The sequence below is a fragment of the Strongylocentrotus purpuratus genome, unplaced genomic scaffold (genome assembly GCF_000002235.5).
Source record: "Strongylocentrotus purpuratus isolate Spur 01 unplaced genomic scaffold, Spur_5.0 spur5_scaffold_16, whole genome shotgun sequence".
NCBI lineage: Eukaryota > Metazoa > Echinodermata > Echinoidea > Camarodonta > Strongylocentrotidae > Strongylocentrotus > Strongylocentrotus purpuratus.
This window is the reverse complement of record NW_022145601.1, coordinates 32484593-32509314: the sequence shown is the minus strand read 5'-3', so window position 1 is coordinate 32509314 and position 24722 is coordinate 32484593. Positions and strand designations below refer to the sequence as shown.

The window sequence follows — 24722 nt, the reverse complement described above, 5'->3', positions numbered from 1 at the left end:
ACCTCCTTCTCTCTCTCTCTCTCTCTCTTCTTCGTCTTCTTTATTTCATCTCTTTCACTTTTATTCCCATTTCATTCCCATTTCTCCTCTTCAATATGTCTTTTTCACTCGGTATTTACTTTCTCTCTCTCCCTCTCGTCTAGGTATAATTACATTTACCCTTTGATCACCATGCCCCTCCCCCTCAATCTCTCTCTTTCTCGATCGCTGTCCTCTTTATCTTCATTCCCTCCCACCTGTCTCCCCGATCATCCTTTCTCAGTCATCTCTCTTCTCTTATCGTCCCATAATGTAATTTCACCCCTCCACCTCTCGATCCGTCTCTCTCTCTCTCTCTCTCTCTCTTTCTCTCTCTCTCTCTCTCTCTCTCTCTCTCTCTCTCTCTCATCTCTCTATTCAATCTCCCTTCTCTTATCGTCCCATAATATAATCTATTCACCTCCTCCACCTCTCTCCATCTCTCTCTCTCTCTCTCTCTCTCTCTCTCATCTTTCCCGTTAATTCCACTCAAGGCGGACGTAAGGATACGTAGAGTGTGAGGAATGAAGGGTTAGAGAGGGAAAGAGAGGCGGAGAGGGAAAGAGAAAAAAGAGAGGCGAAGAAAAAAGGAGAGAGAAAGACAGAGAGAGAGAGAGGGGGAGACGTAGAAAGTGGGTGAAAAGGGAATTGCACTCCTTCGAAACAATCGTGTTTTACACCAAATTCATTCTGATGTTATAACTACAGTCATGAAGAGCAAGGCAAACAAAGGATTGAGAATTACACTTTTATTATATTGTCATATTCTGACATTCGTGATATAGTTTATTTTGATATAAAGTGCATTTGTATTATAATGTGAATTGTAAGGATTTACTTTTTACTTTCAATAAATGGTATCGCGGAAGGAAAGAGCGAAAACACTGATCAGCTGGTCATCGATGTTGTTCGTCGTAATCTTGGAATCAATCTTGATCCTGGGCACATCGATCGTAGCCATCGAATCACGCCGAGAATTAGGAGCAGTGGATCACAGAAACCACGACCGATCATCATAAAGTTCAGCCGATACAACACGCGTCATGAGATCTACTCAGCTCGATCTAAATTTCGGGGCACTGATATTTTCATCCATGAAGACCTCACCGTGAACAGACAAGCCATCGTCAACAAACTCCGCTTCCATGAGAATGTCAAGAAAGTCTGGACGCTTGACGGCAGGATCACGGCTGTCAATGCGAACGGCAAGAAGATCTCCATCACAAGCCTCGCTGATATTGACTCCAAACTGTAAGCTTATTTCGTTGGTTTGAAAACTCAATGAAACTGATTTTTTATGCCTCTAAGATATCCTTGTCTTTCTTGTGCAAAAACAGTCAGAAATAATCAGAATGCTGTTAAATGTGTAGTTTGTAATAGTTGGATTCATCTTTCATGTTCTTGTTTAGGTCTGGATTTTTTCAATTCTAGTCAAGACTGGATTTGTAGTAAGTGTATTTTTTCTGAATTGCCTTTTAATTTTCAATCTCAAGATAGCTGTGGAGAAAAAGATAGTAATATTCATTCCGTATTGTCTGATGTTCAGTCAAACCCAGTAGTTAGTGATTGCCTTCATAATAATCATGATAATCTAGTTCCAGCTAAGCTCAAAGAGTTATTTACAAAGGGTACGAAAATGGTACAATTAAATGTTAGAAGTTTATTGCGAAATGTTGATGAATTAAGAATCTTATTCAACAAATATCCAATTGATATTGCAGCTTTCAATGAAACTTGGTTGGACGATTCCATTATGAACAGTGAAATAGATATTGATAATTACAAAATCGTTCGTAAAGACAGAAATCGGCACGGTGGGGGTGTCGCTGTTTATATACATGATAGCATTGATTTTGAAGTTTTAAATCATGAATCTTTACATAATTTGGAAGCTATAGCAATCCTCATTCGAAATAAATTTTCTCACCCCTATGTCTTTATTACTTGGTATCGTCCTCCCAATAGTTACTCTGAGCTTTTTTGTCATTATGAATCGTTGTTGTCTTTTATTGACAGTTTTAATCATAGTACGGTCATTATGGGCGATTTTAATTGTGATATTCTAAAGACCCCTTTACATAGTGAAACTAAGAGATTGATGCAAATACATGATATTTATTCTCTTGAGAACATAAATGTCACAACTAGCACCCGTGTTACTGATACCTCATCTAGCCTAATAGATCTGATGGTTACTAACAGGATTGATCAAATTAAGTTATCTGGTGTTATCAATATTGGATTAAGTGACCATTCACTGAATTATGTTGTTTGGGGACTACCTTGTACTCACCATGTTCCTCGTACTATAACGTATAGAAAAATGAAAGGTATTGATATTGTAAATTTTTGTGAGCAGCTTGATAATCAACCCTGGGAGAATGTTTACTTAGCTCATGATATTGATGAAGCAGTTGAGTTGTGGGAGAATTACTTGATGGAAGTTGTCAATACTATTATGCCCTCTAAATCCAGAAGAATCAAAAATAAAATTTCTCCATGGATGACTTCTGAAATCATGAATTTGATAAAGGAACGTGATAAAGCCAAAAGAAAAGTACGGAAAAGCAAAAATAACGATGCTATGAATTGTTATCGTAAGTTAAGAAATAAAGTAACTTTTGAAATAAGAAAAACTAAAAGACAATATTATGTTAATAAACTGTCCTCTGCTATGGGGAGATCTACTGAGGTCTGGAAGGTGTTGAAGACTGTTTTGCCAACATCTCGTACTAATAGTACTGAAGCCCATGTAAATGATTCTGATATGAGAGCTAATGAGTTTAATCTATTTTTTTCTTCTATCGGTGCAGAGTTAGCCTCTAATTTTCATGATCCTCCACATTCAATAAATGATGATGAAGTTCGTGTTAATAATGATGCTAAGTTTACGTTTCATTTAGTCACTGAAAATGATGTTCGAAAAGAACTAATGAAATTGAAAGATAATACTTCTGTGGGCTTAGATGGGATTTCTTCCAAAATTTTGAAAATGTGTGCTCCTATTATTGTTCCATATCTTACTCACATAATTAATAGATCATTCCTCGAGTATAAGTTTCCAAATCAATGGAAGAGGTCAAAAGTCATTCCCATTCATAAATCTGGCAACAAAAATTCCCCAAATAACTTTCGTCCTATCTCAATACTACCTACGGTATCAAAATTGCTGGAAAGATTTGTTCAGCGGCAATTAGTTTCCTTTTTAGAAGAAAACAAACTTTTATCAGCAGAACAATTTGGCTTTAGGAGTAAACACTCAACAATAACGTCTTTGGTTAAAATTACAGATAGATGGATGAACGCTGTTGATCAGGGAAAATATACAGGAGCAGTATTTATTGATCTAAAAAAAGCTTTCGATTGCGTTGATCCTGACTTGCTCCTCGAAAAGCTACGTAATATTGGTATAGCTGAAGAATGTTTGCCATGGTTTAATGATTATTTACATAACAGGTTTATTTCCACTTATTTTGGTTCAACTCTTTCATCTCATTTACCCATTTCTTTTGGTGTACCGCAGGGTTCCATTTTGGGGCCTTTGCTTTTCATTATTTTTGTTAACGATTTAACTCAATATACACATTATTGTTCCATTCAACTTTACGCTGACGATACTGTTCTTTATTTTTCAGATTTTAATGTGGAAAGTGTTCAAAATAAACTAAATCATGACTTGTCATATATTTATAAATGGATGTGCAATAATAAGTTAACACTGAATTTTGATAAGACTGTATCCTTACTCATAGGCTCTAGACATATGTTAAGTAAATGTAATAAATTAAATGTATATATAAATAATATTGCAATACAACAGACTGACAGTGTAAAATATCTCGGGTTTATTATCGACAGCAAACTTAAGTGGGATGTCCATATAGATAAATTATGTAAGAGGGTTGGAAACCTAGTAAAATATTTGGCTAGACTACGTTATTTTATTAATGAGACGAATTTGAACTTGATATATAAAGCAATTATTTTACCCCTTTTTGACTATGCAGACATTTTAATCGATTCATGTGATAAAAAATATATTAAGAAACTGCAAACTCTCCAAAATCGCGCGGGCAGAATAATAATGAAAGTTAATCCATATGAACACATTTCTAACGCACAAATTCATTCACTTTTAAAATGGTCATCTCTCGAATCCAGGCGTAAGAAAAATCTTAATGTATTTGTCTATAAATCAGTCCATAATATGTTATCTCCCAGTATGAATGAAATGTTTCAACCCCCCTTCTCATATTTATTCCCTCCGCAATTCCGGTAACTTTGTTCTCCCTAAACCTAGAACTGAATATTGTCGCAGAACTACCCAATACAGAAGCTCAATTCAATATAATACTCTTCCTCCTACCACTAAATTACTTCAAACTGTTCAAACATTCAAAAAGTATTTAAACAATACTATTCCAGACTTCTTGTAGCTGTATCTTTTTTTTTTTTTTTTAAATAAATAATTTACTTGTCTAGCTTTCTCTCTTGTATAAATATCGTAAATATTTCTCTCATGTTTCTTGTTTTACTCGAATTTGTAATTATTATTGTAAGTTCTTATTTTGCTGTAAGTTTTCCTTACTTTTGTAATAACTATTTTCATGTTTTCTATTTCTATAGGGACCCCTCTGTAAACCAGCATTGTCTTGCTAACAACGCTGAGTAGGGCCATCCCTCCGTCTTTCTTTTTTTTTTAAGTGTGTCTTTATGATTGTAAATATATATATATATAATTATGTTGATGTATTTTTTTAAATGACGGAAAATAAATACAATACAATACAATACAATAATCATAGTTTTCTAACGTTCAACTCCACATTGCATATTTAAAGGGAGGCTTTACTACTTCAGCCAGAAAGATTAGACCACCCAGTGAGCCAGCGAGGTGTGACAGGTGGCTATCTCATTAACTCAGCTCTCATTTAACATAAGAAAAAGAGGATCATGGGGGACCAACAGGCACCGATTTGGGAAGTTTTCTATATAGAGGGAGCAAGTAGGACAGTGTGCCTTTAATACCGAGGCAAAGGAACTTTAAAATAGAAAAAAAAAAAAATAGAAGTAAATACCGGGTGAATAGTGAATACACAACAGTAAAATAAAAATGAGAACATGAAAATGGTAAATCTAGGCCCCCCCCCCCCCTACTAGAAAATATTTTGAAAACATTTTAACACAACCCACTCCTCGATATTGCAAATTAACTAATGTGCCCAATAGTAAAGTCCAAGAAGAGGAGGTATATATTTACACATGATGCACATAAAAGAATATACAACAATTTTCGTCTCTGAAATTAAATGGGACATTAAAGAAGCTTTCGCATCTTACACATTAAAGAATGCTTTCTTTCCTCGAAACCTTTCAATACTATTAAACATATAGAATATGAATATAACTAAATAGCACGAAGAAAGTTGAAATCGAAATTGTTGCATTATTGAACCTTATATTACCACAAGGCCTATTACTCTGAACATCATTAAACTTGCACATGATTTTCATTCCTGATGGTAGTAAGAGGATTACTCATCAACATAAATGGAGTCGGGCTTGAACTTTACTTAAAGATGAAGTTCTGGTCATGCGATTGCATTGTGAAAGAAACGATGTGGAATCGACCTGAAAAGGTTGATCATCTAGCATATAAGTATTTGTGTGTATTGCAAGGTTCTGGGATCATCAACATGATAAGAAATGTGGCCATATGTCTTGGTAAAGTTGCAAACACTGTACACAGAAAGATGTATAAGGGACTACACGAACACGTGGCGTAAAAATCCTACCCTGGATTTTTACGATGTTACATGACATATTTAGAATATGAAGGCATTTGAAGAGCCATGCTTTTCAGGGAACATGTCTTATCTGATGTTCTTCCACACTTGCTTAATAAGAATGATAACGCTCACAAATTGTTTTTCACTCGGCCCAGAACTCAACCTTCTTTTTAAACGGTTGATGGCATCCAAAGGAATCAATGATATAGATACAGCGGGGGAGGCAGATGATGATTGCAGGGGGATCAAGAACGAGAGAGAAAAGAAATGATGTTGGGGAAAACAAAGTGAAAAGAACAGGATATTATAGAATCCTAGCCACAAACCTTGCCTACTTCATATGACCTTCTTCATTTTGTATTCCATTTACCTAATATACTGTAGCAAGACCAGTGACCCTCCCCCATGATACCAGTGCCTCCTCAATGAGTCATAACAATTTAATAATGAAAGGATATGGAAGTGAAAAGAATTCTATACAAAATATAACCTCGTTAAAGTACACCTAATAAGTACAAAGTCCACTTTAAAAAAGTAAATCCACACTACAAGTAGTAATTATCTATAGTAGCTCAGCTGTGCTCGAATTGAGTTATTTAATTGTATACGGGTCGTTGTGAGTATTCTATACAAAACAACCAATTCCATAATATGTGTATAAGCCTTTCTGTGGGATCGGAAGGATCCTGTATAAGCATATAAAATAGCATGAAACAATTCAAAGTAGATACACATTAAAAAAAACTCATGAAATTCACCTGAGTAGTGGGTATAAATAACGATGGCAATATGAAAGATATAGTAAATCCTTGTCAATCAATGCATCCACTTTCGGCAAAGGCGCAAAATGGTTGTTGGTATATCACAGATTACAAGACTACAAGCATCTCAAGTTTCACATCCTGCATGTGCTCCCTCTTCTTCTTCTTATTTTTCTCTCCCTTTTTCTTTTAAATATTCTTCTCTCTCCTCCCCTCTCTCTCTCTCTCTCTCTCTCTCTTTATAAAGTGCATTGCATTGTGTATGAGTGGGTGAGTATGGCTGACTGTGTTTGCAAGATATTTGAAACCGTTACGTAATATTTTTTTTTCTTCATGTATTTTTTTAATTCATTAGATTGTATATCAATGGGCCCCATTTACAAGCTTTGCTTCTCAGGAGTCCATAACATGTCATTATATTGTAATTGTACCAGTACCAGTATGATTGTAATTTTTTTAATGATTGGTTGAATGAATTGAATTGAATTAAAGTAACAACTAGTCTCCATATCTCATGTAAAAAATCGATGTAAAAAGGAGTAATGTGTATGGATGAACACAACATCACAAATCCTTTATCAATAGCCAACTAGCTGGACCTATGCCGAAATGAATTCAATGTAGAATGAAAAATGGCAGATAAAAATGTCAGAGGTAAAAATATCAGAGGTAAAAATGTTGAAGTAAATATATCAGAGGTAAAAATGTCTGAGGTTAAATATCAAAGGTACAAATGTCAGAGGTAAAAATGCCTGGGGTTAAAATGTCAAAGGTAAAAATGTCAGATGTAAAATTGCCGGAGGATAATGTTTATCTCTGGCATTTTACACCAAACCAGCTGATCCTCCTTGCTCATGCAGTCGCTCCATGCTATTACATTTTGCATCAGAAGACAATCAGTGTAGAGATATAGGCCTAATGTGAAGATACTTTAAACACAAATCATCCATATCCTGAATAGTACCACTCTATCCATATCTTTCAATTGTGCTTCAAAATAAGCTTACCAGAAAGATAAGCCTATACAAATAAAATAAGGCCTGGGTCTACATGGTTTCAAAGAAGAGATTTTGTTCCCAATTTTCTTCATTGTTTTCTTGCAAAAGAATCTCATGTCTCTTTGCAGCCAAGAAGCAATCTATAAACTCTTCCCCAAGAGCTGAAGTAATGACATCATCCATCTGGAGCGTTTCCATAACTTCCTTCATATTGGTTGGGACGTTTGCAGTGCCCGGCGGGATGTGCACTGGGTTGTATGCATTATCTATGTCTTTTACACAAGGTGGTAATGGGAGCTTCCTGTTGATACCATCCATACCTGCAGCCACGATAGCAGCTAGTGCGATGTAAGGATTGCAGCCACTGGCCCCCAGTCGGTTCTCAAGGTAGGTACCCTCGTTGCCATTGAGTTTCACTCGCACAGCACATGAGCGATTATCTATGCCCCATGTTGCATTGGATGGAGTAAAGGCCTCGAGGTATCGCTTCAGGCAATTGATGGTTGGTCCCATGAGCAAAGAGATTGCTGGGGTGTGCTCAAGGAGGCCTGCAACCCAGTGTTCGCCGACCAGTGTCAGACCTGTATGACTGCTGGCATCGTAGAGGAGAGGCGTCTTACCTTGACTGTCCCATAAAGAATGACAGAAATGACAACCGGATGCACTCACGTCAGGGTAAGGTTTGGACATAAAGGTGGCTATGAAGCCATTCTTTACAGCCATCTCTTTGATCCCTGTCTTGTAAGTATGGGCGTTGTCTGCTGATCGGATCCCAAACGCTGGTTTGTAGGTGATCTCTAATTGCCCAGGGCTGTGTTCAGTCTCTGCACATTCAACGTCGACCCCAACACCTGCTAACCCATCCAAAAAAGTATACACTATATCTTCACATGCAGCCAGGCGAACCGTAGACCTGACGTTGACAACATCGTCGATGGTCTTCCGAGATTCCTTCTCCACTAAATAGAACTCATGCTCATGCGCTGACATCAAAGAATATCCCATCTCTGTCAGCTTGTCCAGTTGTCTCCTTGCAACCACCCTTGGTTGGGCCTCAACTAACTTTCCTTTGTACGTTGGCTCAATCAGAATCCGAGCAGTTCTCTTGCTCCAAGGCAGCACTTGGTAGGTATCAAGGTCTGGGAAACAGACAGCATCAAACTTACCTACACCTGCAGAATAAGCGCTGTTCCCTATAAAGTTAGTCTGGGGATCATATCCTAGATGGCCTTTAAAGTGGAGTCCCTTCACAGCTTTCTCCTTGAAATGTCGGGCGGGGATCGTCCTGGATCTGGCAATGCCATACAGATCAGTCTGCTCAAACCTTACAAAGGCAATATCATCAGCTTCGAAACTTGAGACGATCTTCTGAACATCCATCGTTCTTTTGAAGGCTGCAAAATGATATGTAAAATTAACGAGAACTAATTACCGGTATCTTACATTAATGTGCAGTTGGAATATCCAATGATAATGTATTATCACCATGTGCTTTACCGGACTTTGACCGATTTAAAAGTGCTTTTTATGAGAAGAAATTTATTTTAAAAAAGAGTCCACTAGCGAACTCAGAAGCCACTGTGCAATATTCGTCGGTTGTGGGAAGGTATGATTTCGGACGCATTTTACTGGTTTAAAAGTTCTGTTTATGTGTGCTCTATTTCTAGAATCTGAGGCACAATTTTAAAAAGTTGGGCCCCGTTAGTGTCTATTATACGAAATACAAGATTTTTTTAGGTTGTTTTTTTTTTTTTCTTTTTTTTTCTGGGGGGGGGGGGTGGGACAGACACTATCGTTTCCCCCACAGTCCCCACCCTTAAACATTTTGGGGCGTGTTCCCCTGTACACCCCCCCCCCCCCGATTGACGGCCATGGATTAGACAGGGGCAAGGATTTGAACTTGTCTACGTCTAGACCATGGACCTCTTAGTACTACGTAGCAGATCCATGGTTAAATAAACACTGTCTACAGCAAAGCCTCTAACTAAAGTTAAAGATCAACGACATCTGCAAAACTGAAATTGAAAATATGAATGAAACTACATGTACAATTCAGCGAGTGTATGTTTACATAATTATCAGTGGCTTTTTTCACGAGAAGGCCATCATATTAATATTACAAATCATAATTGCTAAACCACTTACCTACACTACAACTAGTATAAACAGTCTACAACCTAAAATTAGACGATGTTTGCATTCCACATGACCGTATATAATATGAGCACCTTTTTTTTATCTGATATTTGGACTCTGCACCCTCAGTAGTCCAGAATTTGGCCTATTTAATTTTGATCTCCACCACACCAACGCTACCTCTCCCTACTTACTTGCTACCAGCCGATGATGGCGTGATCATTAAATTAAGACGCTCGGCTGGTGAGCATTATTATGAATCTGTTGATAACGCCATCTTCGACGGCTTGAAATCAAGTGTGGGGAAATTATAAAGGACCGTGCAGATTCTGGACTACACACTCAGTTGTGATGTTTCGTGACAGTTGTGATGGCACGGAAGTCTGGACGTGTATACGAATTGGTCCTGTCCAGTACCATCAAGAAGTTACCACCGTAGAGGAATGAACAAACACTCAGAGTGCGTCCGACCCAGTAGCGTTAGACAATATTCTTGTGGAATGTATCGCTTTTATCCCTGCCTAGCGGCCCGTGTGAGAAGTTAAGGGTCAACAACCTAAGCACACCTTGTTCGTTCGAAAGATTTTTATCATAATACATAGTATTTCATAGGTGTTTTTTTTTTTATTTGTAGCGAACACCCCTAAATCGGAGGGGGCGTCCAAAAAAGGCCCTTAAACAAGGCATATAAAGCTGAGCGACAAATATTTTTTATATAATCATCCATCCTAAGATCATTTTCAAAGATGACACCAAGGTTACGTGCACTTTTGACGGTAACCCGACACATGCTCCGCCGACGATTGCTCCGCCGACATTTACTCCGCAAAACGCGACAATTGCTCCGCGACATTTGCTCTGCGACATTTGCTCCGACGTCAAATGCTCCGCCGACGATTGCTCCGCCGACAGTTGCTCCGCCGACAGTTGCTCCGCCGACAATTGCTCCGCCGACAGATGCTCCGCCGACAATTGCTCCGCCGACAATTGCTCCGCCGACAATTGCTCCGCCGTCAATTGCTCCGCAAAACGCGACAATTGCTCCGCCGACATTTGCTCCGCCGACATTTGCTCCGCCTGAAGCGACACTTGCTCCGCCGACATTTGCTCCGCCGACAATTGCTCCGCCGACAATTGCTCCGCCTGAAGCGACAATTGCTCCGCCGACATTTGCTCCGCCTGAAGCGACAATTGCTCCGCCGACATTTGCTCTGCCGACAATTGCTCCGCCGACAATTGCTCCGCCTGAAGCGACAATTGCTCCGCCGACATTTGCTCCGCCGACATTTGCTCCACCGACATTTGCTCCGCCGACAATTGCTCCGCCGACAATTGCTCCGCCTGAAGCGACAATTGCTCCGCCGACATTTGCTCCGACGACATTTGCTCCGCCCAAAAAGTGTCCCATAAACTACAAATGCTACTAGTACTACGACAAATGCTTCGCCGACAATATTTTCTTTACACCTATTTTTTTCGTTTCTTTTTTTCTTCTTCATTTTCTGAATGCATTTCTTGAAATAATGTAGATGAAATGAAATGAATGAATGTTGATGAAGTGGGAGGAAAAAGGAGTTACCTAAAAGTCATTTCGAATATACTGAAATAACTTTCCATCTATCACTGTACGTCCCATATAATGTATACTAAACACTCATTACATGTCGTGGGAAGTTTTTAAAAAAAAGTAGAGCAGCAAGCCACATTCCCCAATACGCGCATACCTCCTAGTTAATTTCAAGTAGCTCATCAATATGTAATACCTGAAATTACCTCGATCAATGCATCTTACTAGGTAAAGCATTATACAATGTAATAGGTCATCATGGAAGTTTAGAAAATAAGTAAGGGGGATTTACCAAGTGTTGATCTTTTTAAGAGTTTTGTAAAGAAACAAAAAGATATTGAATATTTCTCAGCGAAAAAAAGGAACAAGCTTGTTTCGCATTTTAAGAAATGGCGATTTGACTTATGATACTCATGTTGATTTAACTTTTATTCCTGTGCCCCCTCACTCCCCTTTATGCACTGGAGTTCAAACTATGATTTATATGTGTACAGTGTATTTTTTTTTACTATAATGTTTTTTTATAACTTTCTTGTCCTTTCATTATTGTTAGTTGTTCTTATACATATTGGTTTTTTTGTTTGTCTAATTATTACCAATGACTTGTAAATATGTAATTTTTATAAGATTGAAAATTTAATAAACACACAAATATAAAAAAAAAAGTTTAGAAAATAAGGGCACTTATATACGTAAGGAAGAGAACCCATTCAGACGGGAAAATGAGATGGCAGCCTTTCTGCTTATTCACATTTATACAAATCATTTTGTTGCAGTTTGATGTTAGTTCTTCATGATAAGCCAATCGCTCTTCTTCCGGTGGCTTCGTGAGTCCCTTAAATTATTTAGTGAAAACAAAGTACTCGAATGAAACGGAGTGTTTTGCACACTAACATATATATATTAAAGCTACATACACTTGACTAAAGGAAAGAAACCTTTAGAAAATGGACTGGATATTATTGAAAATATTATTCTAAACAAGAATGTACTACATGATTGTATTACTTTACGTTTCAATTTCACGAGAGAAATAGAACTCGAGAGGGGAGCAGAGAAGAAGTGATGGAAATGAAAGAAGACTAATAGCATGAGAGGAAAGAAAAGAGCAAAGAAGACAAGAAAACGGTGTAAACAGGAAAAGGAGGAGCATGGGAGAGAGAGAAAGAGAGAGAGAGAGAGAGAGAGATAGCCTTGAGCTTTGGATCAGCTAATGAGTAATACATGAAACAGATTTTGAGCGGAGTAATTATCTTTCGCCGGAGAACTTGCGTAAGGAGCTATAATTTTATTTTTTATTTTTTTAAATCAAACATTATGGGGAATAGCAAAAAAACGGTTGTCTTTTTTGCTCTTTTCTTTCCTCTCATGTTATTAGTCTTCTTTCATTGAGGTAATTTCAGGTCTTACATATTGATGAGCTGTTTGAAATTAACTAGGAGGTATGCGCGTATTGGGGAATGTGGCTTGCTGCTCTACTTTAAAAAAAACAAAACTTCCCATGACATGTAATGAGTGTTTAGTGTACATTATGTGGGACGTACAGTGATAGATGGAAAGTTATTTCAGTATATTCGAAATGACATTTAGGCAACTGCTTTTTCCTCCCACATTATCAACATTCATTCATTTCATTTCATTTACATAATGTCATGAAATGCATTCAAAAAATGAAGAAAAAAAGAAAGAAACAAAAACAACCCGTGAAAAAAAAATATTGTCGGCGAAGCATTTGTCGTAGTACTAGTAGCATTTGTATTTAATGGGACACTTTTTGGGCGGAGCAAATGTCGTCGGAGCAAATGTCACCGGAGCAAGTGTCGCTTCATGCGGAGCAAATGTCGTCGGAGCAATTGTCGGCGGAGCAAATGTCACCGGAGCAATTGTCGCTTCAGGCGGAGCAATTGTCGGCGGAGCAATTGTCGACGGAGCAATTGTCGGCGGAGCAATTGTCGGCGGAGCAAATGTCGTCGGAGCAATTGTCGGCGGAGCATATGTCACCGGAGCAATTGTCGCTTCAGGCGGAGCAATTGTCGGCGGAGCAATTGACGGCGGAGCAAATGTCGGCGGAGCAAATGTCGGCGGAGCAAATGTCGGCGGAGCAAGTGTCGCTTCAGGCGGAGCAAATGTCGGCGGAGCAAATGTCGGCGGAGCAATTGTCGCGTTTTGCGGAGCAATTGACGGCGGAGCAATTGTCGGCGGAGCAATTGTCGGAGGAGCAATTGTCGGCGGAGCATCTGTCGGCGGAGCAATTGTCGGCGGAGCAACTGTCGGCGGAGCAACTGTCGGCGGAGCACCTGTCGGCGGAGCATTTGACGTCGGAGCAAATGTCGCGGAGCAAATGTCGCGGAGCAATTGTCGCGTTTTGCGGAGTAAATGTCGGCGGAGCAATCGTCGGCGGAGCATGTGTCATGGAACCCTTTTGACAGGTTGTATCGGAACATTAGCAATTTCGACAGATGGTAAATGGGAGGACTTTCTGAATCGAGATCAGGGCTCAAATTAATTTTTTGTCCACGGGGGCTCTTCCCCCGAAAAAAGAGCCCCCGTGAGCCTTCTCACGAGGGCTCTTTTATTACTGACGGGGGCTCTTTTTTATACAAATATCCATCGAATTGGTACCTTTGATACTCCTCAATTATTTGCTATTTCATCATTATCATTTCAATCAGCATTTTCCCTCTTACAAATTTACAAGCTACATAGCTGTTACTGGCCTGTGTATATAATATATACGCATAGCAACACTGATCTTTATGATGTCTTTAACGTGACATATCTTCTTCTCCCCTTGCAAACGAAAAAGAAAACATGGTCATTAAAAGGGATTAAGCGACACATAATGATTGTGATTCAAATTGATGCGAATATTTGTTTGAATAAGCACTATTATTCACCCTAATCATTTTTGTAAAAACAACTTTTACAAATCTCAGCCATGCTTACTGAGTTGAGACGTTCCATTCAATTTAAAATACCCATTACATAATACACTTCTCCTAATCTCAAAGTGATCTTACAGCACAGTGGCAGAATTGCATGGCTGAGATTTGTAAAAGTCGTTTTTACAAAGAAGATTCTGGTGAAAAGCATTGCATATTCAAAAAAAATCCTTGCATCAATTTGAATCACAATGATTATTTGTCGCATGGTCCTTTTATTAAATAACCTTGTTTTCTGTTTTGTTTGCATAGGGAGAAGAAGCTATGTCTCGTTAAGAAATCATAAAGATCAGTTGTATTATGCGTATATACATATGATACCAGAACAAATGTTGATTATCAGAATGTCATTTTGGAATACCTCTATACAAATTCAACATTGTCTTTAGCCCGTATTAGTATTAGTATGATCCAATATAAAGCTATTATTCTTTATTTAATTCAGTATAATGCTTTTCCTCAAAAATAGTTTTGCTATTTTTTTAGGATTGAGACGCTAAGAAATGGTTTAAATGTACATTACACGAACCCTGAACCATTGCAAAATGATGGTGGTTCTCTCTCTCTCTCTCTCTTTATTTTAATCATGCATTATCAACTACATATAAAGCGGCAACCAAAAACTTAGGGTTATCTGAGATAGGTGAAAGTAAGAGTTAAAAAGAAAGTCATGCTAAAACGGCGCTTCACTTTCCCCCCGCCCCTTGAAAAAAATAAAATAGATTAGTAGTCGTCCTCTCCAGAATCCCCCTCCCCCTCCCCCCCCCCCCCGCTTAAATATCACATTTTCACTTGGCAGCCCAAGGGGGCCGGGGGGTGGGAGGAGGGGGTTAAACCCCCTACCCCCCCCCCCCCCCCGCCGTAGATCTGCCCATGTTATCATTCCACGCAGGGGTTGCATCCTAACATAACATCCTCGTAAAAAAAAATTCGCATTTCGTCCCCCCCCCCCCCCCCGGTCATTAACAGAAATCGCCGCCCCTGATTCCACGACATTTTGGTCTTCCTCTTCTCCTCAAAAGGGACTTTTAGATTTGCGTGTTACGTCCTTTTAAGGCACAGGCAATCACAATCATGTGACGTCCTTTTAAGCACTGGCAGTGCCTTAAAAGGAGGTCACACGTTGCAGTCCACGTTCTCATCGTGCAAATCTAAAAGTCCCTAATATTGATTTACTGGTCGAGGTTCATTATTTGCTGACAACGAAAAACTTCTCCAGGCCATGACCATGTTTCTGCCCTTGCCCGATCGCCTCCAGCTCCAGCAGACATGGCGCGGCAGCGTGCACACGCACCGCTACTAACGGCGCAGTAGGCCTATAACCACTGCTGACGGCGGCACTGCACTGCGAGCTGAATCGGTAATAATAGGCCTACTCATAAAACGAGAAATCTTGCACGCTAATCTTAGTTCCATTTCATTGGTTTAAGGTTTGAAAATTGAAACTCAATATTGTGTTAAAGTTATAACAAAAAAGATTATCTTTATTTTATAATTCCACCGGGGCGATTTTTAATTTTGCAATCGCCCCCGTGAGCAACCTGACGGGGGCGATTTTGTAGCTCACGGGGGCGAATCGCCCACCGCCCCCGTGTATTTTGAGCGTTGATCGAGATGTTACATGTATAACCTCAGTTTTATCCTCATTTAACTTCAAATCATTAGCAGTGGACCAAGCTTTGATAACATTTATACATCTTTCAAGTTTAGTAATAACAGAATGGTCGGAATCACGTTTCAAAACAACATAAACTTGTGTGTCATCTGCATAATCATTCGGCCTAAACCATGCGCTTCAATAATATCTTCAAGTGGTGCAGAGTACAGAGTAAATGATAAAGGGCCGATGACGGATCCCTGAGGAACACCTTCAAGTGGAACATGAGGTTTGGATAATGAGTCATTAATGACAATAGATTGTGAACGATTCTTAAAGTATGTTTATGTAATTAAAAGTCCGAAACATGGGATGCCTTTCGCCTAAAAATTGTTACGGTCGATCGTATACTTCAACTTAAAGATAAACTTGAGTTCTGGTAAAAGAAGAAAATGAATTCTCATAAAATCTAACGAAACTTAAACTGAATGTTCAAGATTACAAATAAATGTCATGTGCCAAACAATTTTGGAAGAAAGTGTACACTGGCTGAGTAATGAGCATAGAAAGATAAGGAAATCAGGGTAGTACTAGCCCCGACACCATGTGTGTTGTCCCATATACATCTTTCTGTGTAAGTGATTGTTACTTTACCAAGACTCTGCCGAATTTATGATGAGTATGATGACTCCAGAACCTTGCATTACACACCATTACTTATATGATCAACTTTTCTGATCCATTCCACACCTTTTCTTTCACAATGCAATCGCATTACCAGAACTCAAGTTTATCTTTAAGTAGAACAATGCACACTATGATTGCTGGAAAGCTGGGCACGACTCAAGCATTACTCAATTTTATTTCAGACTTAAACAATCTAATCCTAAATTTTACAGTAATGACAGTTGTACACCGAAGATAATGAGGCTTGTTTGAGGTCTATATCTGATCGAAGGAGAATCATTACAGTTTTAAAAAACAGAGCCGCCAGTGCACCCAATTTGAAGAAATTTGAAGGAAACTCTCAAAATGCTCCTTACATGTTCTTTCTATTCGTATAAATTGTTATGACGTTTGAAAATACATTATGGGTATATTTTTGCTTTCTATGGATCCGTACAACATGGCAGAGCTTTAGGGTCTTGCAAATCCCTGCCGGGGGTTCCAGGCGGAGCCCCAGGACCCTCTCGAGTTTTAGCAATTTATAACCTTTTAGATGACCATCTTGAGCGGTGGAAACTCACACTCTCTCCTAGGGACAATTTTATACAACAGCGGGTTATCCTTTCTTCGCTGCATACAGCAAGAAATTATTGTGTAAATGATAAAACCAAAGTCCACAGGAGTGGTTGTTAAAAGCTTAAACCCCATAAACTGTCTTGTCTTGGAGCCACTCTTATATTTATTAATGGGGTCCATCGCTTGATATTTAAAATGCACTGCCCATTATGTCCTCTTTTTGAAGACCACAAAAAACCCTCAGATTAGGCAGCATGTAGCACACAACGTACACAACGTTTAATGGGATGATGCCCACATCATTCAGTTTGAAACGCACTTCTGGTCAAGAATGGTAAAAGAATCCATCTGAATAAAAAGGATAAATCCTTCACCGAATAGGGATTCTTGCTTTGCATTGTTACCTTTCTTCGCTCTAGTGATCTCGAGGCGTCAGACAGCAATAAATTGTGTAACTGATAAAAGGTCCACGGGAGTGGTAGTAATAAAAATCAAACTCTCTTCAATTGTATACAACAAAAGGTTGTCTTAGGAACACTTACATTGTATATATTTACGCATGGTGTGTAGGCAGGGGCGTCTCCAAATGGTGGGGGGGGGTGTGGGGTGCGACCCCCCCCCCCCCACCGGTCAAGATATTGTCGGTAAAATTGCGCTGCCGTCGGGAAAAAAAGAGAAAAGGGGAAGGGAAAAAAGAGAGGGAAAGGGAATGAAAAGAAAAAAAGAAAAGGAAAAAAAGGAAAGAAAAGAAAGAGAAAAAAGAAAAAGAGGGAGGAGAGAAAAGAAAGGAAAAGAAAGAAAAGAAAGAGAAGGAAAAAAAGAAGAAAAAAAGGAGAAAAGGAAAACAAAAGAAACGGGGGATGAAAAAGAGGAGAGAGAGCGGAGGTAAGAGCCTAAGAGAGGAGGAGTGGGAGTAAAAGAGAGAGGGGGTTTGTTGGGTGGAGTCGTCTCGTCGAGGGAGCAAGAAAGACACGGGTAAATATGTTGCTGTGTCGGGTCAGCTGGGTGACACGACATTTGCTCCTGCGACAATTGCTCCGGGCTTTATTTCGTCTAAGATGTAGGGTTAGGGTTAGGGTTTCAATAGGGTTTTATGTTAGGTTTAGGGTTAGGTTTAGGATAGGGTATAGTGTTGAATCCAGGGTTGAAGTTAGCCATTCGATTAGTGTATGAAATTTACAGCGGAGCAATTGTCGCCGGAGCAAATGTCATGGAATCAAAATCTGATTTGATCGGTTCCTTAATTCTCCTAACTATATTATGACAATTTCATTACAGTTTAGGTGAATGAAAATCGTCACAAAGCAATGAATTGGCTTTATATACCATTTCAGTCATTTAAGTGTTGAAACATTTTTTAAAGCCTGTCCGAGTGTAATTTCATGGAAAAACGGTTATGAAAATTCAAAAAAATGATTAGGAGAGTTTACTGTTAGAGGGTGTTAACCAGTGACGCCTTCAAAGAATATCATAAATAACTTTGTGGTTTGACATTTTGTTTCAGGATTTTTTGCATGTTACAGGGTTGGTACAGTAGTAGGCCTAACATTTTATACAAAAGTTACGCAGTTTTTTCATCAACCTTCATCAATGTTACTGAGTCACTTTAAAGCCACACTGTCCTACTAGTAGCTACTTGCTCCCTCTATATAAAAAAAAACCAATGCCTAATCGGTGACCATTGGTCCCCCATGATCCTCTTTTTCGTATGTTTATTGAGAGCTGAGTTGATGAGATAACCACCTGTCCAGTGACCTTGCAGGGTGTTCTAATCCCTCCTATCATAGACCTACCACCAACTAGTACAGATAAGCTTTTAGGAAGATACCGAGTTTTGTTAGTGTCAAGGAATTTTAAAGAAAACTTTGAGCTCTAGTTACAGTGGCGGTTCCAGGTGGAGATCTTAAAAAAGAAAGAAAGGAAGAAAAAGAAAAAGAGAAGAAGAGAGGAGAAGGAAAGAGAAGGGGGAAGTAAAGAAAAGATATGCAAATGAAATAAAAATGGCTACTCCGAGTAACAGGTCGGCAACGTATTAAATAGGATGGAAACCAAAATCCCAGCGCAAGTTACGCGTGTTGCCTGCATCAACGTATAAACCACTGCCTGATCCGGGGGAGGGGGCGAATCAGCCGCGGCCCTCCTTTGTTGGTGACCTAAAAAATGGAGATGGGAAAAGGAGAGAATGATGGAAGGACGAAATGAGAAAAGAAAAGAAAATAATGTAAAAGAGAAGAAGATAGAGGATGGAGGAAAAGGAGAGCGACTGCAGAGAGAGGAGGAAGAGAGAGAGAGAGAGAGAGAGGAGGAGAAAAAAAAGGAAGAGCATGAAACTTAAATTTACACTTACAGATTAAATTTCATCTGGCCCGGTCCCACTGCACTTACGGATGCAAAGAGGATGTAAAACGTAACAAAATCTTGCCATCCGTTGGAAAACGCTATGCATCCGCTGTGTACTCATTGCATACGTGTTTCATACGCTCTATCCATCGAGCATCCGTCCACTGTGATTTCCTCCGCGCAAAAAGTTTTGAGCTGCACAAAACTTTTAGAACGGATGAACTTCCGCCGTGTACGATGTTAATCCGCGACAAATACGAGCAACACACGTTCTATGTCCGTTATCATCCGTTAAACGTCCGCTGTATCCTCTCTGCATCCTCTGGGCATATTCGCAACTCACATCCGCTGCAGCAGAAAACGGAAAGAGGGAGGAAAGATGGTACATGGAACGTCTATACATCGTTAGTAGCACGGGAATAGAAAGGATGTAAGCGTATGCATCTCGTATAAAGTATTCAAAGCTGCCATCCACTTCCATCCGCTTTCATCCGCTAGGCTTCCGATGAACATCCGTTTAACATCCCCGCTACATACTACCCACGTCCGTTATTTTCCGTTCTGTTTTCGCAAATTTTCGCAAATTTTGTCCATTTCTGGAGCGAATGAAAACGGATGGAGCCACCCTCGAAATTTTGCTCATCCGCTGTGTCCTTTATGCATACGTTTTGTGTCCATCGGACAGTGGGACCGGGCCATTTATCTGCGGACGAACGTACAACAATACGAAAGCAAAAGTTTTATTAAATTGTCTTTAAGAGAGAAATAGAGGTTATTTCTTAATTGAAATGGAAAGGGGCTATGTGACTTTCAAGGCGGGAAATTACAATTTCTATCGCTCGTGACGAGTATTTTGAACTTCATATTCTTTTTTTTTTTTTGATTTGTGAACTTCCTGGGACTCCGCCCCAAGACTCCCGGCAAGGGCTCCCCCCCTCCAAACAGGGGCGTCGCTAGACCTTTTTCAGTGGGGGGGGGGGGGGGGGTTAGAGGCCAACGATGACCGACAAAACTAGCCACCATTACCGACAAAATTAAATGTGCCAATATCTACAAATTTAACCCTATAAACCCGAGGCCGAAGGCTAAATTGTTATTCCTATGGACTATCTATTGGACTTGCGTATGCGCAAATGGTCATTTTCCTCGACGACATAAATATACGAATGATTTCGTCAACTAAGTCAGCATCATAGCTATATATATTTTAATGCAGGCGCGGAGTTAGGATCTTATTTTAGGGAGGGGCGGAAGTGAGCATGCGAATCACTTAGCGAGCGCTCATTAGGGGGGTGTGGGTGATAGGCCTCCCGCGCGAAGCGCGGAAGCTTAGACGTTTCCTTAAATTATTGGGAAAAGAAGACGATTTGCTGAACCGTTCTTGACTGTTAATCCTTGTCTGAATTCAGTTCTTCCCCTCCCGCTCAAAGCGTGGAAGTTTTGGATTTTCATTAAATTATAAGAGAAAGTAGACGATTCGTTCTCCCGTTTGCGACTTTTAACCCTCATTATTTTGTCTGAATTCAGTTTCCCTCCTCCCGCGCGAAGCGCGGAAGCTTTGACGTTTCCATAAATTATGAGAGAAAGCAAACGATTCGTTGTACCGTTCTCGACTCGTCTAAATGAAGTTTTCCCCTCCCGCGCAAAGCGCGATATTTTTTGGCGTTTCATCAAAATATAGAGAAAGGAAGACGATTCGTTGTATCGTTGTTGACTCTTAATCCTTGTTTGAATTCAGTTTCCCCGAAAATTTTAAACCTCGGATTTCTTTAGTTGATATATAGGAAAGTTAAACAACGAGAAAATACAAGTATTGTAGTTGAAGTCGTCGCAGCGGATAACAAGTCACAGTTCGAAGGGACAATAGACATCTCACCGACTTCAAAATCCTGCATTGAAATAATACACGAGGATCGAGCAAGAATACCGACGCAGCTGACGATTCCATGACATTTGCTCCGGCGACAATTGCTCCGCTGTAAATTTCATACACTAATCGAATGGCTAACTTATCCTTGATAATGGTTTTTTTTCACTCAAACTTTCAGATTATATTTAATTTTACATTTAGCATTAAAGTCACTACCTCAATTGGCAACATTTTCTCTCATCTGGTTATCCGCTATCATAATAGTTTCAGTTCGGCTGTAGTTTGCAGGCACAAACCCTGGTCAGTCGTAAAAGAGAGTCTGCACTGTAAGACTACCATAGTCCATGTACTCTAGCATATTGACACAACCAGTAGGTAGCTGGGCTAGGCTTCTCTCAAGGCACAATGATTATTGATAAAATGTCAAATTAGGGTCTTTTCCGGCAGACTAGTTCGGCTGCGCGCACTCGAACAAGAGTTCACCCGGGGTCAAGTTGTATGAAGAGTAAAGCCTTCGGGGATTTGACTAGACTGACCACAGACGTAATTTGACCCCTGGATCGGAGGTACCGCATTCATGATCTCCTAAATAGGGGTACTTTTCACGCAACAAAGTCCCGCTCGTAATACACAACAAAAATCGGCCCGTATTGACTTTACACACCGGACTTAGGCCATTAAAAATATATAAATGTTTAGCGTCCCCGCCCGCTTCCTTTTTGGGGGCCGCCTCCTATATTTTTTTTTTTTTTTTTGAATTTTTGAATTTTTTTTGAATTTTTTTTGTTGAATTTTTAAAAAAAAAAGAAAAAAAACATGAAAAACACTGCGAAAATGGATCTATTTCTGTGTAAAAAAAAAAAAAAAATGTCGGCGGCCATCTTGAAAAATAGCCCGACTGTCAGGGAATATGTACCGAGCGGCTATTTTGGGCCTCCTCCTTCCTATTTTTCGAAAAAAAACAGGACGCTAAACATGTTTTTTTTTTTATTTGGCCTTAGGGGGGTGTTTCCAAAAGGAGGGAACATCATACGCGTACCCCAAATAACACTGAGCGGGGGGGGGGGGGGGGGGGGGGGGGGTGACATCGTACAAGGTCATTCGAAAGGGCGCATTATACAGCTGTATCTCTACTAGGTAGCCTAACAGAATGCCGGAATATGCGCAGTTTGACTAGCTGGCTGGAATGCCATCGGTTTAATTTCGCTTCGAGCAGTTTGCAGCCACATTTCTGTATAGTCTAGTCCTCGCAGGTATTTTTTATTACAACTAGGAGTCTATGATAATTCCCTACACTCATTATCCAAGCTGCCGAAGATGGCGTTATTAACTAAATCATATACGCCCCACCACCCCCCCCCCCCCCCCCCCCACAAAAAAAAAAAAAAAAAAATCCAAGATCGGTTGAAGTTTTGTAGAACCCTCCCAAGGACGTCAATCAATAATGTATGTGGCCCCTCCCCCCCCCCCTCCAACAAAACAAAACAACATCAACTTACTCTGGCTGCGGCCTTGGGGGGGGGGGGGTGGTTTCATCAAGCCTCAAAGTCTCACTGCACTACTTGTAGCTACTTGCTCCCTCTTTATAGAAAACTTCCCCAATCGGTGGCTGTTGGTCCCCCATGATCCTCTTTTTCTTATGTTAATTGAGAGCTGAGTTAATGAGATAGCCACATGTCAGTGACCTCGCTGTGTGGCATAATCCAGTAGTATCGACGGTCTTTAAATGAATATGAAAATCTTAAACGTATTAATGATATCGAATACCACTATTATAACATTTAAACATAAGGCTATATAATCATTGAACAAAATCTGCAGATTAATTATATATATTTATATTGTTTAATACGGTTGGCATGAGTGGCAATGAAAAGTTAATGTTGTTAAATCGTCCTTGTTTTACAGTATGCATCATCAAGTTTGTTTGCTTGAAATTATAGCAGTTTGCTGCGGTGTTTTATTTTTTCTTGTCAATTCACACGCTAAAGCAAATATCGATGACTTTGCATTTTCTAATTACTCAATAGTCAATACGGTAAAGTAAGTACATCAGTTACTATCAGCTCATGCAAAAATAATTTTAAAAATATATTATTGCTGAATCATGCATGTATGTGTACGTTCATTTGTGTAAAAACTGCGGGTAAATAAAGATTACATATTTCACTAAATTTATTCTTATAAGTAATACAAACAAAGGAGAAACACAATACCACGTATATCGTAGAATCATTTTTGCCATGCCAAGTTGTTTATAATTTGTATTACTTTTATTATGTTGTTATACTCTTGTTATGTGTTCTTGTGTGCATTTTTTGTTCAACATCGGTTAAAGATAGATTTCAATTTAAAAAAATGACGTTAAATCTAGACTTTTTACATTATTGTTAAGGCTTTTCTTTTTACGATTGTTGGAATCCCGGGAAGATAACATTGAACAAAGTTGCTAAATTTTCATGACTTTTACAAAATCCTCATGATTTTTTTATTCACTAGATTTAGTGATTAATTCTGAATTGAGAAATGGAAGTATAAAAATTGATTTGTTTATGTTTATTTACTATATTATACAAATAAGGGATACATACAAATTTAAAGTTGAGGAGAGACCTTCATTTTTATTTTATCAGTCCCGTGTTTATATCAGTTTTAACGTTTAAATTGCAGTTGGCCAGTTGCGAAAATTTACGAAAAGCAAGAAATAAGAAAGAGAGAGAGATAGAGAGACGGAAGAGAGGAGAGGAGGGAAATGAAAAAGAACACAAAAACCTCCCACACCCCTGCTCGGTCGTTATGCTCTATCAATCCCCTCTCATCTCACTCACCAGGTTACATCAACGAGTCCAACACCAGACCGGCAAGAGGCGGGGGGGGGGGGGGGGGGGGGGAGGGTTATCCCGGTGACCTTTTGCATATGGAAACTGAAGACCATCTTAAAATGGTCCTCTTTATAATGTCTTACGAAAATCATTTGCTGAGATCCAGGACAGCTCTTCAAGGTTCAAGGTTTATTTTATTTATTTCTTTCACAACATTTTTACATATAATAATAGAACAAAAAACAGCATAAGAAAACAAAAAAAAATTGAAGTGCAATTTTAAGTCGATATATAATCCAAATGAAAGAAAGTGGAGACCTTAGAAAAGCTGGGCTTGTAATCCATCAATGTTTCACTTTTTAAAATGTTTCAAAGTTATCAAAACTACACATGATTAAATATGGGGGAAATATTTACAAAAGGGATAGCTTGAAATTTGAAAAGGAGAGGATAAAAATATACACAGGGATAGCTCGTCTCGACAGATGGTTTATCTTCCTTAAAATCGATCTTAAATTCGAAATCAATTCTAGTTGATGCAATACCCCCTGGACTATATGGCCCAGCCTAAGAGCCAAAATTGCTGAATCATTGTATAGTTGAATGCACTTGCATGTACTTCGTGTACACATGGTATAGG

At 39.3% G+C, this 24722-nt stretch overlaps 1 protein-coding gene across 1 annotated transcript; it reads right to left on the bottom strand.

The window, feature by feature from the left end:
- Positions 1-7508: 7508 nt before the first annotated feature.
- LOC115924742 (lengsin-like) lies at positions 7509-8946 on the bottom strand. Its single transcript, XM_030987528.1, has one exon. It carries the CDS (start codon positions 8944-8946, stop codon positions 7615-7617), a length of 1332 nt encoding a protein of 443 aa, XP_030843388.1. The 3' UTR covers positions 7509-7614.
- Between the last annotated feature and the right edge of the window lie 15776 nt (positions 8947-24722).

Bases quoted from the DNA above. Each gene is read 5' to 3' on its own strand.
- LOC115924742 (XM_030987528.1), bottom strand. From the start codon at position 8,946: ATGGATGTTCAGAAGATCGTCTCAAGTTTCGAAGCTGATGATATTGCC.